The 14,467-nt window shown below is 43.1% G+C and overlaps 1 protein-coding gene across 2 annotated transcripts in view; it reads right to left on the bottom strand.

Annotated features, from left to right (window-relative positions):
* Nucleotides 1-1,362: 1,362 nt before the first annotated feature.
* The window catches only part of gpc5c (glypican 5c), a 97,493-nt gene continuing 84,388 nt past the window's right edge, over nt 1,363-14,467 (bottom strand). For both annotated transcript variants that reach the window (XM_023405443.2, XM_023405444.2), the window contains one exon: nt 1,363-3,920. In XM_023405443.2, coding sequence (XP_023261211.1) covers nt 3,733-3,920 — 188 coding nt within the window. In that variant the 3' untranslated portion in view covers nt 1,363-3,732. The remainder of the gene's footprint in view (nt 3,921-14,467) is intronic.

Genomic DNA, 14,467 nt, shown 5'->3' with positions numbered 1-14,467 from the left:
GTGAGAGGTGTGGTGAGACTTGGAGGGCCACTGTTGCCTGATACATTGCCATCAAATGCTTTTATAATTACTGTGGAGGAAAAAAGACATTAAACGTTGCTTTTAAAAGGTTTTCTTCAGTCCTATTGTATGTTTTTGTAACTTATTGGGCTTTATCTAAAATAATGCATAAAACACACCTATGGCAGCTAAGCTAGACAAACAAAGTGATGCAGTGACTAATTCAGGGCAATTTTAGCCCATGAACACGCAAAGTTTCCCCTACAGGAGCAGCCAAAGGGGTCAGCCACACATCAGCTGAGCGAGCAAACTGTCACTGTCGACGCCGCTGTCATCACAACTGACTGTCTGCCGCGGTCTTTTCCAGCACCAAACCTATTCATGTCCTCTGTACTCTCACACTCCCTCTGCCTCTATTCCTGGTGCAAACACACAGACAGATATGTTTAACAAGAGGCTTCCTGGATGCAAATAGAGAAGGTCAGACTGAGATGGCTTGCCCTGCCTACACCCTCATAACTCAGTCCTGCTCTACTGCTGACCAGCAACAAGTATGGTCAATGAAAGTGATGGTGTGTTTCTGATGAGAAGAACTATATGACTCTTATGTCTGTGCGTTAAGTATGAAGCAGTTAGCTTAGCATACAGAGTGAAAGCAGGTGGAAACAGCTAGCCTAGCTCACTCCAAGGCTCACAAACACATCTACAAGCACCTCCAAAACTCACAAATGAACACAACTTGTTCATTTGTTCACAACAAATCAAAATTTTACAACGACAGGTTGAGCTTCTACAGGGAGTTGATTGCTGTAACTATTTCTTGGCTGGACGCAGTGACGTCCAGGAGTCTTGGATATCAAATGAGATATAATGTGTTAAGCTTTAGAGGTGTCGGTAGGCGAACTTTGGTGCAAGCCAGGCTCAGTGTTTCCTCATGTTTGCAGTCTTTATGCTAATCTAAGCTAACAACCTCATGGCTCTAGCCCCAAATAACACACAAATGTGACAGAAGGCTCAAAATATAGCTTGATGTGCAAAATGTGGCCACCTCACTGTTTAATATTCTTTTTTGAGGACAGGGGCAATGTATGTGGTATCAGCATGAAATATTTTAAGAGCCTACTCACCCACACAGGTGTTTTCATCTATTACGGCTCATTAAACTTCCCACCAGATTGAGGTTGGGTGGAGCTATGCTGGGAATTACATAATTAAAAAAGCTGACTAAACTTACCGTACCATTAGAAAAAAAAAAAAGAAGATGTAAGTTGACTAGACCTAACAAGAGGACGAAGAAAATGTCAACCAAGCAAGTCCACACAGTCCTAAGAAGAGGATTAATCAGAAATAACAACACCTGTGTGGGTGTGTAGGTCCTTTAATAAACACCTTTTCCAAGCAAATCTCTGTTGTCTGTCAATATCTGTTGTGACTGATATTCTTCAAGGAGAGGCTACAGAGACAAGCAAAAAAAGCAGAGCACCTTTAATAGAGCTCAGCTACACCGTATCATACTGATACAAAAGAGAGGAAATGAGACACAAAACAAATGGTAAATGACTTAAAATATGTACATTTATACACATGCGAGGGTATAGGGCTGTAAGTGATCTGTGGGTGCAATGAACGCCAGTCTGGAACAAAACATACATGGAGGAAATCATATGAACTAAACAAAGGGTTATAGAACACAAAATGTGACACATTTAAACTGCCGAAACCTTACATAGCTGTAGTCATCGTTGTTCTTCATTGACGGCAGGCATTTAATGTATAATTGTATTTGCGTGTAGTTAAGCAGGTCATCCTATTTGCACTGCCAGGCAGAGTTAAAGGTGAATTACCTTTCAGTAACGACAGGAAAAGTTGTTTACAATAAAGGCTAGTTAATGGAAGAGGTATATCACTGCTCATAGACCCATGTCAATCTGTAAGTGTGTAGACCTTTTTAGCTACCGTAGATACCGTATCTGTGTAGCCTTTATATAGGGCATAGTCAGCTTTAATATAGCATTTGCATAGCAATGACCATACATTCATCATCCTCATTCACACAGGTACTCTGGTATACCAGTATCTGTGCGTACAAAATCCTCATCTACACAAGAAAGAAAACTGGTATACAGAGGAAGCCATTGTAGAAGTCGCAATCTTTTTGGTTGAACCTCCTTTTTGTTCCATCCCCATCAGGAATCATTTAAAACAATTAACGATTTGCTGTTGGAATTCCAAGGAATGGTGTGCAGGAATTTGAGCTTATTTGGGTTTCCTGAATGATGTTTAAGAAAAAAAAAAAACAATTTCAGTACAGGACGAAATACATGGTAAAATCCATGACTTCTACAATGGCTGCCAGTGTACTGGATCAAACAATAGATGCACCGATTTGTAAAAAATATTCTGCATGTTTTTGTTTTTGTTTGGTTTTTTTTTTTGCATGTGATGAATCTGTTGAGAAAGGTCAGACCTGATGTCATGCCATCAGTGAAACGTTATAGGTAAAAGGTTTTAGAATATATGTTTCTTATGCTGTCTGAAGAAGGGCCTGATCCCATCATAACGATTTGAGAACCTGGTAGGCGATACATGCATTAATGTGCAATTCAACGAGCTAACACACAAAACCGGATGCACGATAAACATTAGGAAAATCAACAATGTACAGACTTGTCCAAAATTTGTCCATTTATGTCATGGGCTTGAGTTGGAAAATGATGCACATTCCTGCTTTTTTTGTTATAGAAATGAAATCTCTCTCTATTTTTTTTTTTTTTGCATCGTTTTCTATGTAGTATGGAGTCGACAAGCATAGTCCATTCATAGCTAGTTGAAAAGAAAAACCCATTCAGCTAAATCAATTAAGAGCTTTTTGTAGAATCAGAACCTCATACACTCCATCAAATCTTTCCACCTATATACAGTTACATACTATACACACCTAGTTTGTCTCTGTTCAGCCGTGCAAGTGCGCCCGTGCTCTACCTGTGAACTCATTACATTCTAATCCCTGCCAAGGTACACAGTCATTAGAGTATATCAAATCTGCTGTTCTGGGCCAGGCACCTGGGGTTGATCTATCAATCTATCATGCATTCCTTAATCCTCCAAAAGAAAATGAGTGGAGTTTTCAAATGAGCTGAATTCTTGTGTCTGGCTGGCTAATGGCTGTGACCAGGTTTTTTAGTCTGAAAGGATAAGTGAAATCCAGCAGCAGAAAAAAAAAAGAAGACGGCTGCATTGGTATATGTAAAACACGTGTAAGTGAGTTTGTAAATGTGTAAGTGGTTTTAAGTAAAATCAGAATGATGAAGTCCTGTTCTGAACTACAAAGCGTGTGTGTTTGTGTGAGTGGAGCAAGGAGCTGCAGGGCTATATTGGTGTCTTTATACACACACACAAACACATCTAGTCCCAGAACAGCCTAGTGGAAGCAGCAGGCATAATCTTTGTAGACGAGAGCGCATGAGATCAGCTTGTGCGATCATCCACATTGGTGATGCTGCAGGACAACAACTTCCTGCAAGAGCAGCCCCCCCCCACCCTCCCCCTACAGTCTCCTACAATGTTGTCCTTCTCTCTTCCGTCTCCATCTTGTTTTCCTTTTTCCATCATTACGATCCATCCACGCAGGTCGAGGACAGGAGTAAGGATACTACGTGTGGTTTATATGATATGAGTGTCTGTCTGCATGTACATGTAAAGGGGAGTGGGGATTCACAGATGGTGCTGGCATCAGAATAGGGTCCACTGCAAGCAAAGTACAGCAAAGAGCAGTGCAAGGCTCCAGGGTCGTGCCCAGCTGGCAGACGGCGAGCCCCCTATCACCTTCACCGAGGGGGGCCTGGAAGAGTTCTCATGTGGGCTGTCACCTCCAGGCTGTCTCCCAATGGGCTTTCCTTCACTGGAGACTTCTGTTTGTGCTGCAAGAGACAGACAGAGAGGGAGAAGGGAGGAGAGAGACAGACTGAGATAAATAGTCTGGCACATCACAGTAATCATGGTAATCTGCCTTATTGTTCAGAGTCCTTTGGGCTTGTAAAATTGTACATTAGAGGCTCATCATCTCCAGTCACCGTTTCCATCACCTCATTCCAAGGATTTTCAAAAACAATCAGACATAAAAATGATGTATGATTATGTCTGTTACAGTTAAAGTGAGTTCACAATGTTCATCAGAAGAAGCACAGCTGCGGCTGCTTCAGTCGATTTTACCTGCGATTTTTCTTTTTTGAACAGTGCTTTACAAAAAATTTAAAAAATATATGTACAGTGCTACTAGATTAGTATTCAGCTATCAACTCACTTTTAAATTCTTTTGTCCAAGTTACACACATCAAGCCTGCGCTGCAATATACTGTATTTTTCTACCCCAGAGGGACACAGTATAATAAAAACTGAACTCCAACCACACACACACACACATCATGACTGGGGACTGACAGACAGTCTAATCTCCTGCAGAAGATGATGGACAGCCCTCACTATGTCATTACAGCCAATCAGAGATAAATCAGGCTGATGAGGGTAGGGCAGACATTAAGCACCCATTCTATCACGGTCCCCGCAAACACACACATAAAGTTGAGCGCACAAACCCACTCTTGCTGACGTCTGTAAAATTTCTTTCCTGAAAAAGGACTTCACTCATGCCTCTACTCCCTACTGTTCTTCCAGTCTCTCTCCAACTTCAATCTTCATACCACATCACAGCTGTGGTTCTGAACAAATCTCTTTCCTCTCTTCATCTCACTTTCCTCTGGGTGGTGACAAGGTGTTGGTGTCTCTAAAATTGAAAGGAAATTAATTCCATCTGCTCGTTACCCATCCTTCTTTCTACTCCTCTTTATGGATCCCACCCGGACCCAACCCAACCCAGACCAAATTCGTGCATGATTGGATTAGAGACAGATTACCACCCCTGGCACAGGAAGTGCACCACACACTCGTAATCAAATTCCCATTAACCTGCATCACTCAGACTTTACACGTGCAATATATTTAGTCTGTACCCATATGGAAGTAACAAATGGTACACAGGTGAAGGACAGAATGACTGTGTGTGTTGTGCTATGGGGGAAAGCTAGTTATCAGAGTACTGACCATGCCAAAGCCCAGTGTCAAAGTGTCTCTTTAAGCTGCCACTGTCACAGAAACAGGCCAAGTTTTCAATGATTCAGACTACTGTGTGTATAAACCAATCTGTCTAGAGTTCAGTTGTCTAATTATATACAGTTCAAGCCGCCCCTCTGTGGCTACTTTGCTGTCAAACAGCTTGACAGTCAGGTGTGTGATGGGTTACGAGATGTTACACCCATATAAAACCCAAAAATGTCATAGCACACTGTGCAAAAGCTCTGAATACCTAGCGTGATCACTTCTCCACTGGGAACAACACTTATTGCTCTTTTTAAGCACAAATGGCATAGTCAAATGGGTAATTCTAAAAAAAACAAAAAAAAAAACATTCTTTTGTAGAACTGAGAATGCATATCAACCCATCCCTATTGTGCACTTGGGTTTTATGTGTATGCAAGTCTGAATAGGGCTAGGCGGGGCTCTAGAGAGAGAAGTGTTTCCCGTGCCAATGGTTTTTGTTGTTCCAGAAGACAATAGACAAAGACATCATTTATCCCAAATCAGATTGCTGTTATTGTTTCGATGGAAATGGGCTGCATCTCATCAGGGAGATGTCAGAAAACAGCGTTTGAATGGGCCAACACAACGCTAATACTGCTCCACTGCAGGCTAACCAACTGGCTAATTATTGGAGCAGGTCCTTGCCAGAACAACCACTTACAGCATAGACAACAGTGCTGCCAACTAGTTAAAGTGTCTTTTTTCATCTAAGGTAGGTATTGCATGGAGCTAGAATACTTTGTGATCTTTGAAATAAAATAAAATGGGATGCAATAAAATCAGATTACAAGGCCGAGAGTCAATACGTATTTACCTAATCATCAACCCGGGTCCATTTTTGGGCAAAGCCAAACTTGGGATTACCTAAACCCAGCTGGAAGACACATAAAAATCTCATATACTTTCAAATGCCTTTCAAAATTGTATCTGATGTGACAAATTCATAAATATAAAAAAAAAACAAGCTCACACTGCACCACACCTGCCCCAGAAGGCAAATCCAGAGCACGTACAAGAGATTATGTTTCCCAACCAGAGAACGTTCCAGTATCCTCCACAATGAGATGGTGGACGTGGCTGGAGAAAAACACTCCTGAGCTGTTCTCATGAGCTGCTGTCATGACTGGGACCCAAATAAGTGGCCTTAATTTGATTTGATGGATGATTCAGCGCAGTGGTACTGTGCTAGATTAGTCTGAGATATTTTTTTACACAGATAATATGTTTTATAAATAGATTTAAACAATTCTTAAAGATGACATTGTTGAAGTCTTGAAAACAGATGAACATCTGTTGTGAAATAGAGGAAGGAAACTTCTCCAAAACATTGACAGGTGCATTCAAATTGTATAACACAATTGTCATTTTATACTAAAATGTAATAATGCACTGTGCCATGTTTATCTTGGAGAGGTTTCTTTTCAGCAATACAACAGTTTTAAACAATTCTCAACATTTATTTTGGCAGATTTACCATGAATAAGTTCTCAAGGGAAACCCTCCCACACAGTTAATAAAGGCCAGGAATTGTAAGCTGTATTTTAGTTTTAACTTATCCTATTTCTTTAGTTTTCTTTTTCATCTATTTGGTCCGAAAAAAAAATGTTTTTGTGACACGGCATACTGTACGTCTGGTCTCTTTTAAATTATTTATCAGATAATATGGGGATCTTTTAGCCATATTGCCATGCAAGAGTTGAGATGGATTCAATTATCAAAGTAATAAAATAGAACAGTAGAAGCAGTGGAAACTTGAGAAAAAAGGGGTGAACTGAAATAGAAAAAGGTCCCTAAAAGTATTTAACAACCTGAGGCACAAAAAAGTGAAAAAGCAGGAGGGCAGGAGGATAATGGAATGTGGTGTTGTTGTCATAATGAGACAATGTTAGCACATAAGCCGTGCTTCATAAGCTGGCTCATGTGTAAATCCTCCAAATAAGGAAGGAGAACAAGCAAGATAGAAAAACAGAGGGGTGGGAGGGAGTGAAAGATGACGTAAAGTGTTAGAGGAAGAAAACAGTTAGTTTGGCTTTTCAGTATGAGGAAGATGAATGTCCGTTGACACTTGTATCAAGGCTAAGCGATGCCACATTGACATGCTCCTCCTATCACGACAACATTCGCCAGTCAATGACTTATGTCCTCTACCAGTAAAAGACAAATGTGATTTGATTGGTAAAAAGCTTTGTAACAGGCGACAAAGAGTGACAGTGAAAAACAAGAACAGGGCAAAGCAAACCCAAGAGACAAATAGAACCTGAGTGCTAAGAGGTCTGTGCAACACTGCAGACATTAAATGTGAAGTGTGTATATGTGTGTGTGTGTGTGTGTGGGCCCTGTGCAAGTATAAAGGATGGGTTGTGGTAGCTTTCATTTGTCATTAAAGTGTGTGGTAGACAGGGTCATGAAGGGAAACAGGATGTGGGATCAGGTCACTTTATACACGTCCAACACTATATACAGTATAAGCACTGTGTTACCTTCATAACTACACATACAGTACAAGGTCCTCCTCCACCTTGTTGACCTCTCTGTTGGCTAAGTGTGTGAGAAATGGTTCATAGTGTCCTTTGCCATTAATGCCTCTCCAGATGGGCAGCTTGTGTGTTTGGAGGAGCCTCCATTTCCCACTGGCCAAGGAGCAACAACAGCTGCTTCTAACAAGCCTGGCCACAGCACTGAGGAAGAGGTGGACCTCGGGCTCTAGCCAAGAGGAAGGAGGGATTGGAGGGAAGGGAGAGAGGAAGGGAGGAGAAAGGGTTGGAAGGTGAGTGGGAGGAATAACAAACGCCTTGGCCATCATTTCTTTGGAAAAATTCTGAGGGACAGAAAATTGCATGATGGTTGTCTGGGCAGCCATGTCAGTTTTCATATTCTGCTCTCCTCCCTCTCTCTTTCCTTCCCTCTTCTCCTCTGTGCTTCCTTTGGTTTGCCAGCACCCGGCCACTGCTGCCACACAGTCTAAATCCTTGAATCTATGCAAAGGGAAGAAGCAAACCGCTCTCGAACAATCCTGGCTCTGTCTTCAACTGATAAGATTTAGTCTCTCTTTTCCTCAGCGCGTCATGCGTGGACAAGAATACACACTCTTACAGTATACATGCACACAACACAAATGGACGCACAAAAGCAAACGCACACTCTCACTCAGAGGAGCAGTACAGGAGCAACAGGGCAAAGAGTTTACTAAGGGACAAATCCAATGAGTTAACCCAGTGTGTGTGCGCGTGTGTGCGTGTGTGAGTGCATTTGTGTGTGTTGTGCAAGCCTCCATGGGACTCTTGGCAGAACACTAGCTGCAGAGCTGTAATCCAGTGAGGAATGGTGCTACTGTATACTGGGGCTTAGCAAGTTGTCATACTATATGCTATCAACATGACAAGGCAGCTTTTCCAGACTAAGCACAGACCTGTAGCCATAACAAACACAGATATGTGTTATGTTGAGTTCAATTGTGTTCATTTTTTATTTTTGTATTTCACTGAATTATAATCAACCCAGAATTGTGTTGTAGGGTCTTAATATCCCTTTAGTGTAACTTGCTGTTGTAACTTAACTCTACAGAGAAGTTACATGTGTAAATAGAAGACGTTGACCTGCTTAACATGGACTTTAAAGCACCTGTGGCAGTTCTCGCTCCTCTGCCTGCTGTGTATAATTATAGCGATGGTCAGAAGGTAGCGCTTCAATTTATGGCACATCAAGGGAGTGTGGTGGAGGTGGTGGGTGCAGGTCAGTAAGTTGCTCCTCCTCTCTCTCATTCTCAGAATCTTCCCCTCTCTAGGTTCACACCTCTGCCTTGACCTTGGAGGTTTTTTATCTGCTAAGCGGTTGATGGGAGAAGGATGCAGGAGGGGTGGGGGTTGTAAAGCAGCTCATGCTCCTGAGTTTTGACAAGGCCACTGGATCTGTCTCATGGTGATGTTTCATTAGGAGAGGTGACCTTTTCCCACTCAAACAGGCAGACACATACATGTAAGCACGCACACAGGTGCAAAGATTTATGCATGTTCATGGTGCATGTAGATACACACTCAGACATGCTGTCTGAATGTGAGTGTGTGCTTAGTTCCAGCTTAAGTTCAAGACTCGTCAGCATGCTTCAGAGACAACAGGGGTGCAGTTTATCCAACTGTTCCTCCCTTTCCCCTGCAACAGCTCTGCCAAGCGGCTGAATAATGACACTGTTGATTTGCTAAATGATTCATTCGCCGTAAAACAAATGCAACAGCCAATATGTCTTTGAAAACGTGGGCACCTGCTCACCGTTTTTCAAATGTACAATTATTTCTACCATTACTCTCTGTTGACTTTAACAGGGACAGAGCATTCTCCTCTGATCCGACCTGATGTGTGACCTTTGCCAGATATTTGCTTCTTGCCATCAATCCCTCTGAAAGCAAGAGGCTCTCCGTTTTCCCAAAAGAAGAGAGAGGAGACACAGACGCAATGTTCTACTACTCCCTTTTTGTACATGCACGTATTCCAAATATGTTTTAAAGTTTTATGATTGGAGATTTTAACCCCATAATTTTCTACACTTTGTGTAGATAAAGTGTTCGGCAACCTTCTTTTGGGGCTCAACAGTACGTGAGTTCTACAATAATGATAACAATAAAGAGTCCATATTATGCATACGTAGCCCCTTAAGGCACACATCCATTCAGTAATTAATTGCTACTCCTTGGTTGCAATATTTTCATGAACACATATTTTTCATTTTTGAATGTATGCAGTCCAATACAAGTCTTTTTTATTCTTGGGTAAAGCCGGTATTACCAAGACACAGAGCTATCAGTCTCCCTCTGATCAGACCTTTGGACACCAATAAAAGACTGATGCTGCTCTTGGTGGCAATGTATCAGGAGTGTCCTGACACTATTTGGTACATCAGAGGAACCATTGGGACCCAGGAGAAAACTCTCTGGGTCACAATAGTTTTTATGGCCTCTCTTTCACTGTCTCGCACACAGACATTTACCTTCCCAAGCACCCACACAGTAGTCCCTTATCTTTTTTCACATACACTTTCTTACAAAGAGTGGTAAGGTTAGAGGGTGGAGAGAAGGGAAGGATGCATTCACACAGTTCATGACTGGCCATTCATCTCTTTGCTGTTTTTGTCTACGGCTCACTCTTTATGTGGTCCCATGTCAGGCAGGGGCTCCTCACCCCATCAAAAACTAATCTCCTTATTCTGTATTCTAAGTTACACACTGAATTTGGTTGCACACTCACACACCAACTCACTTCTCTGGGAACTGTCCTTCTGGTTCACAGGCAACTTGTATAGGGAATCCAGGACTGGTACAGGGTCTCTGGCAGGCCACTCGAGGGGCTAAAGGGCCAAAAATACAGGGGCACCAGCGGGGTACGCATCGGAGCCTACAGCTAACCTAGCAACGGGCAGAGCAGCATGGCAACTCCGGAGCAGGGATCAGCGCAATGGAATCTACCCAGTGCGATTCTTGGCTGTACTACACTATTAAGCTCCTTGGCAAGATTAAGATTTACTCCTCTAGACACATACACACACACACACAAACACATACACACAGAAACAAATAGGCTAAAGGGGCCCTGGGAGGACAGTGACCTCCACCAGTCAATGCGACAGATTCCCAAGATGGAGGGGGAATCCTGAGGAGAAAGCAGCATCTATGCAACAGAGGAGTTAAAGGCCCAGTACAACTCCTCAATCTTACAGATGCACATACGCTGCTTTCCCACCAGAACATTCATTTGGATGATATCAGCGCCGAGACACACCCAAACACACACACACACACGCCTAATGCCACACCTGTGTGCACTCAAACGCCAGATGCCTCATTGCATTGGCAGGTGTCAGGTTGTCCTTGTGGACAGACAAGCGTGAAGGATGCGGAGATAAACTCACATTCATATTCTTTTGCTCTCTCACTCTCTCTCTCTCACACACACACACACACACACACGCACACACACACACACGCACACACACACACGGGCACAACGCACATGTCATTGCCATCCATTATAGTCAAGAGGAAGAGCACATCAGGTAGCACCACAGAGACACAGTTGCCGTGTAAGTCTGCTGACTTAACATGCCACACATGGATCCATGCCCACTGGAATCAGCGAATCAGTACAGAAGTCTCAAGATAAATCATATTCTCTCTGCGAAATCTATACAGTTTTGGAGCATCAAGACTCCAATGACACATTCGGAGCTCGCTCTTTGCTCTTGTTGTTAAAGTGACACAGACAGGGTGTAAAGGCTGTATGTATGGAAAATATGCTTTAGAGTGTGTAAACTGTCACTGGGTACTATCTTCTCAGTGACACAGTGTTGTAGCAGCAGCAGCAGCAGCAGCAGCGCCCACACAAAAGTAAGATGCAGAGAATAGAACGAAATCTTGAGTTACTCCATGTGACGAGCCTCCTCTGAATTAAACTGATCTAAGTGATACTTGCCTTTTCAACTTCAAAGTGTTTTTCAGAAATCTGTGTGGGTTAAAAAAGAAGGAAAAAAAAATTGTGGTGTGATGTTATAAATGTTTGATTTTATGGGGGCGAGTCAAATACTTTGATGTAAACTCTTGGTTGCGTAACTGACTGCAGTTTTAGAATCAAATTACAACTGTGCACTACATTAAGTACGCTGTCAGCGGCTCTTCCAATCTGATCTGTAATCAGCTGAAGCAGTGAGAGGTCAGCCCCCTCCCAGCCCTCAGGCCTGACAGTCTGTTCCAGGTTCAGCTCTAATTGCCAAATCAATTATGGATAAAGGAGAAGGGCTTTGTCGCTCTCACTGCTGGTCAATAGGATAGGATTTTAATGAAGTGACCTGTCTAGCGTGTGTGTCCCTTTGATACATACACATATATAAGACTGCACACAGAGTCCCGCTGCAGGTAGTCAATACAAAACTTGGCTCATTGGTACCAACCTCCATTATCTGACCACTCATGCAATGCACCTCTGCTATCTAAAGCAGATACTCTGATCCCAGTGTTGCTTTAAAACAAAAGTTTGAATCTTTTGAGTTCGTGATAGTACCTGCCTCAGTGGGAAAATTCCATCCCAAGCCATTCCACGCTTTCTCTCCTTCTCCCCTCACCTAATTTGTATTTCCCCCTGCATACCAGGCTGAGATGAGACAAAGAGGATCAGACTCATCCCTGCTTATCCTTCAACTGTATTTTTCAATATCAATGGAATGTCTGCCTTTATTTGCTCAGTGCTGTGTTACAGCAGGAATGCCAGTTTCTGTGTTAGTAGCCAGGGTTGGGCTCCAGGCAAGGCAGGAGAGTCAAGGAGGTCACTCATGCAACCCCACACCCACCCTCCCGTCCAATCCCCATCTCAACCCCCGACAGAGAAGCCTGAGTATGGGCATTAATAAAGCAGCCCAAATAAACTAGGGCCATCACCACGTCGCCTCAGCTGTAGGTCTGTCTGTTAGTGTGTGTAGCCAGCAACAAAATATTTCCATAAATTCATTGAGCACTGATTACCTCTGGCCCCAATGACAGTGCACAAGTTTAATATAAGCCCGACTGGGGGCCGGGGTGGAATGGTGGTATAAGGAGTGCGTTACGCACACAATAAAATTCAAGTCATATCCACTGAATTTGCAGCTTTCAATAAAGAGCACTTTATGAGTCTGGACACCATCTTTAAAATACCATTTACTGCTTGGAAACCTGCACATGTTGTAAGGATTTCTTGTTATATAAGTGAATAAGAGCTCCTCCTGCGATACCGTAGTAAAGCCTTCTATGTGGCTACGGTATCAGAACACTGAGTCACTAGCATTCCTTGTTGCTCTGCTAGTAAACTTCATAGCAACCATACAAAATGCTGGATTCCATGAATCATTTTCATTTTACACTTCCAAGGTAGTAATTCCCACTACTTCCTTTAGTTTATAACTTGTTGCCATACAAGAGATTCTTGGTGTTTCCCAACCAGGGTCCCAAAGGTGTGCTGCAGAGGCTCAGTCATAAAGGTCTCACTGACACTGCTTAGAAACGGAATGATGATGCCGGCTAATGAGAACCATTCTCCACTGATGACTGCACGCCTAGGGAGCACTTCAAGCTAATATGCTCTCATAGTGCCATAAAAACCACTGGGCAGAATATGCCAAGCTAGGACAAAAAAGGAGACCACTGAAAGGCAAGGTGGAAAATAGTATAAAAAGGGATGGATGGGGGCGGCAGAAGATTGGAGCCAATTGATCACAAATGCTGATGCGCACAACAACAACAACAACAACAACAAATGTCTGATACAGCGATTCTAAGAAAACTGAATATCTGTCAAGTAGTTTAATTGCTGAAAATAAGTTTGAGCACATATTAGTCTGAAGGATTATTGCTGTAATTGTTCTGCTTGAAGGATACTGAGATTTCTCAGAATCGTTCACATCTGTCCCAGCAAGTATTAAGGGAAATTATGCAATGTTATTCGCAGTGTCACATTAAACAAATAGATGATTCTGCATATCTGAGAGAAATTGTGACTCATTCCTCCCACATCAGACCAGACCATCGCCCTGCCCTGCCAAAGCCGTCTCTGATCCTCTTGTTCCTTCTTCTCCAGGCCTACTCTGCCCTGCGGAGCACACTCTCAGCCCCTTGAGCTCCAGATGAAAGGCTAAGGGAAATGGCAGTTCTACTGGTAATATCCGCACCGGGACATCTGCTGTCCAGCCGGTCTCGAGACACGCCAGTCCCAAGGGGCCCAGGCTGAATCAGGACCTAGGATGGGAAGAGTGTGGGGTGGATTGGTTCTAACCAGCCTGGCAGAACATTCACGCACCAAATCCTCCACCCATCCTCTCACGGCATATTGAGTCACAGGTTTGCATCTTGCAATCGTCCTTTCTGAACCTCAGCCTTTAGCACTCTATGCCTGTGTAAACTGTACTTCCATGCTTCTGTTACCTCTTGCACTGTAACATAACGTCATACAGCTCTATGGTATTACCCCTGTGTTTTTTTCTTCATCTCAAACCCTTTTCCTGCCCCATTCACCTCTACTTCTGACCGCGTGTCCTCTCTCAGACCTCAACTTGGAGAACTTCATCCTTAATCTCCAGTTTTCTAACATGAAAGGTCGGTGCGTGCTGGATCCAGGGCAACAGCAGGCTGTAGTGGGCTTGGGGCCGATCCAGTGTAATCCTGCTAACACTGGTGTAGGTTGGCCATATCCTGCCCAAGCAGCCGTTCACGTCAGGAATGTACTTCCCCTGCCAGGGCGAACAGCTGTCGCACACCTTTATGGCCTTATAGGCTTTGGGGAGAAGTTCTCTCCATGCCTTTGACACTCAGGTACAAAC

The sequence above is a fragment of the Seriola lalandi genome, unplaced genomic scaffold (genome assembly GCF_002814215.2).
Source record: "Seriola lalandi dorsalis isolate HSWRI2012SDOR001 ecotype SW California unplaced genomic scaffold, Sedor1 jcf7180002054277, whole genome shotgun sequence".
NCBI classification, from domain to species: domain Eukaryota; kingdom Metazoa; phylum Chordata; class Actinopteri; order Carangiformes; family Carangidae; genus Seriola; species Seriola lalandi.
Note: the sequence above shows the minus strand (reverse complement) of the source record. Positions and strands in the feature narration are given on the sequence as shown.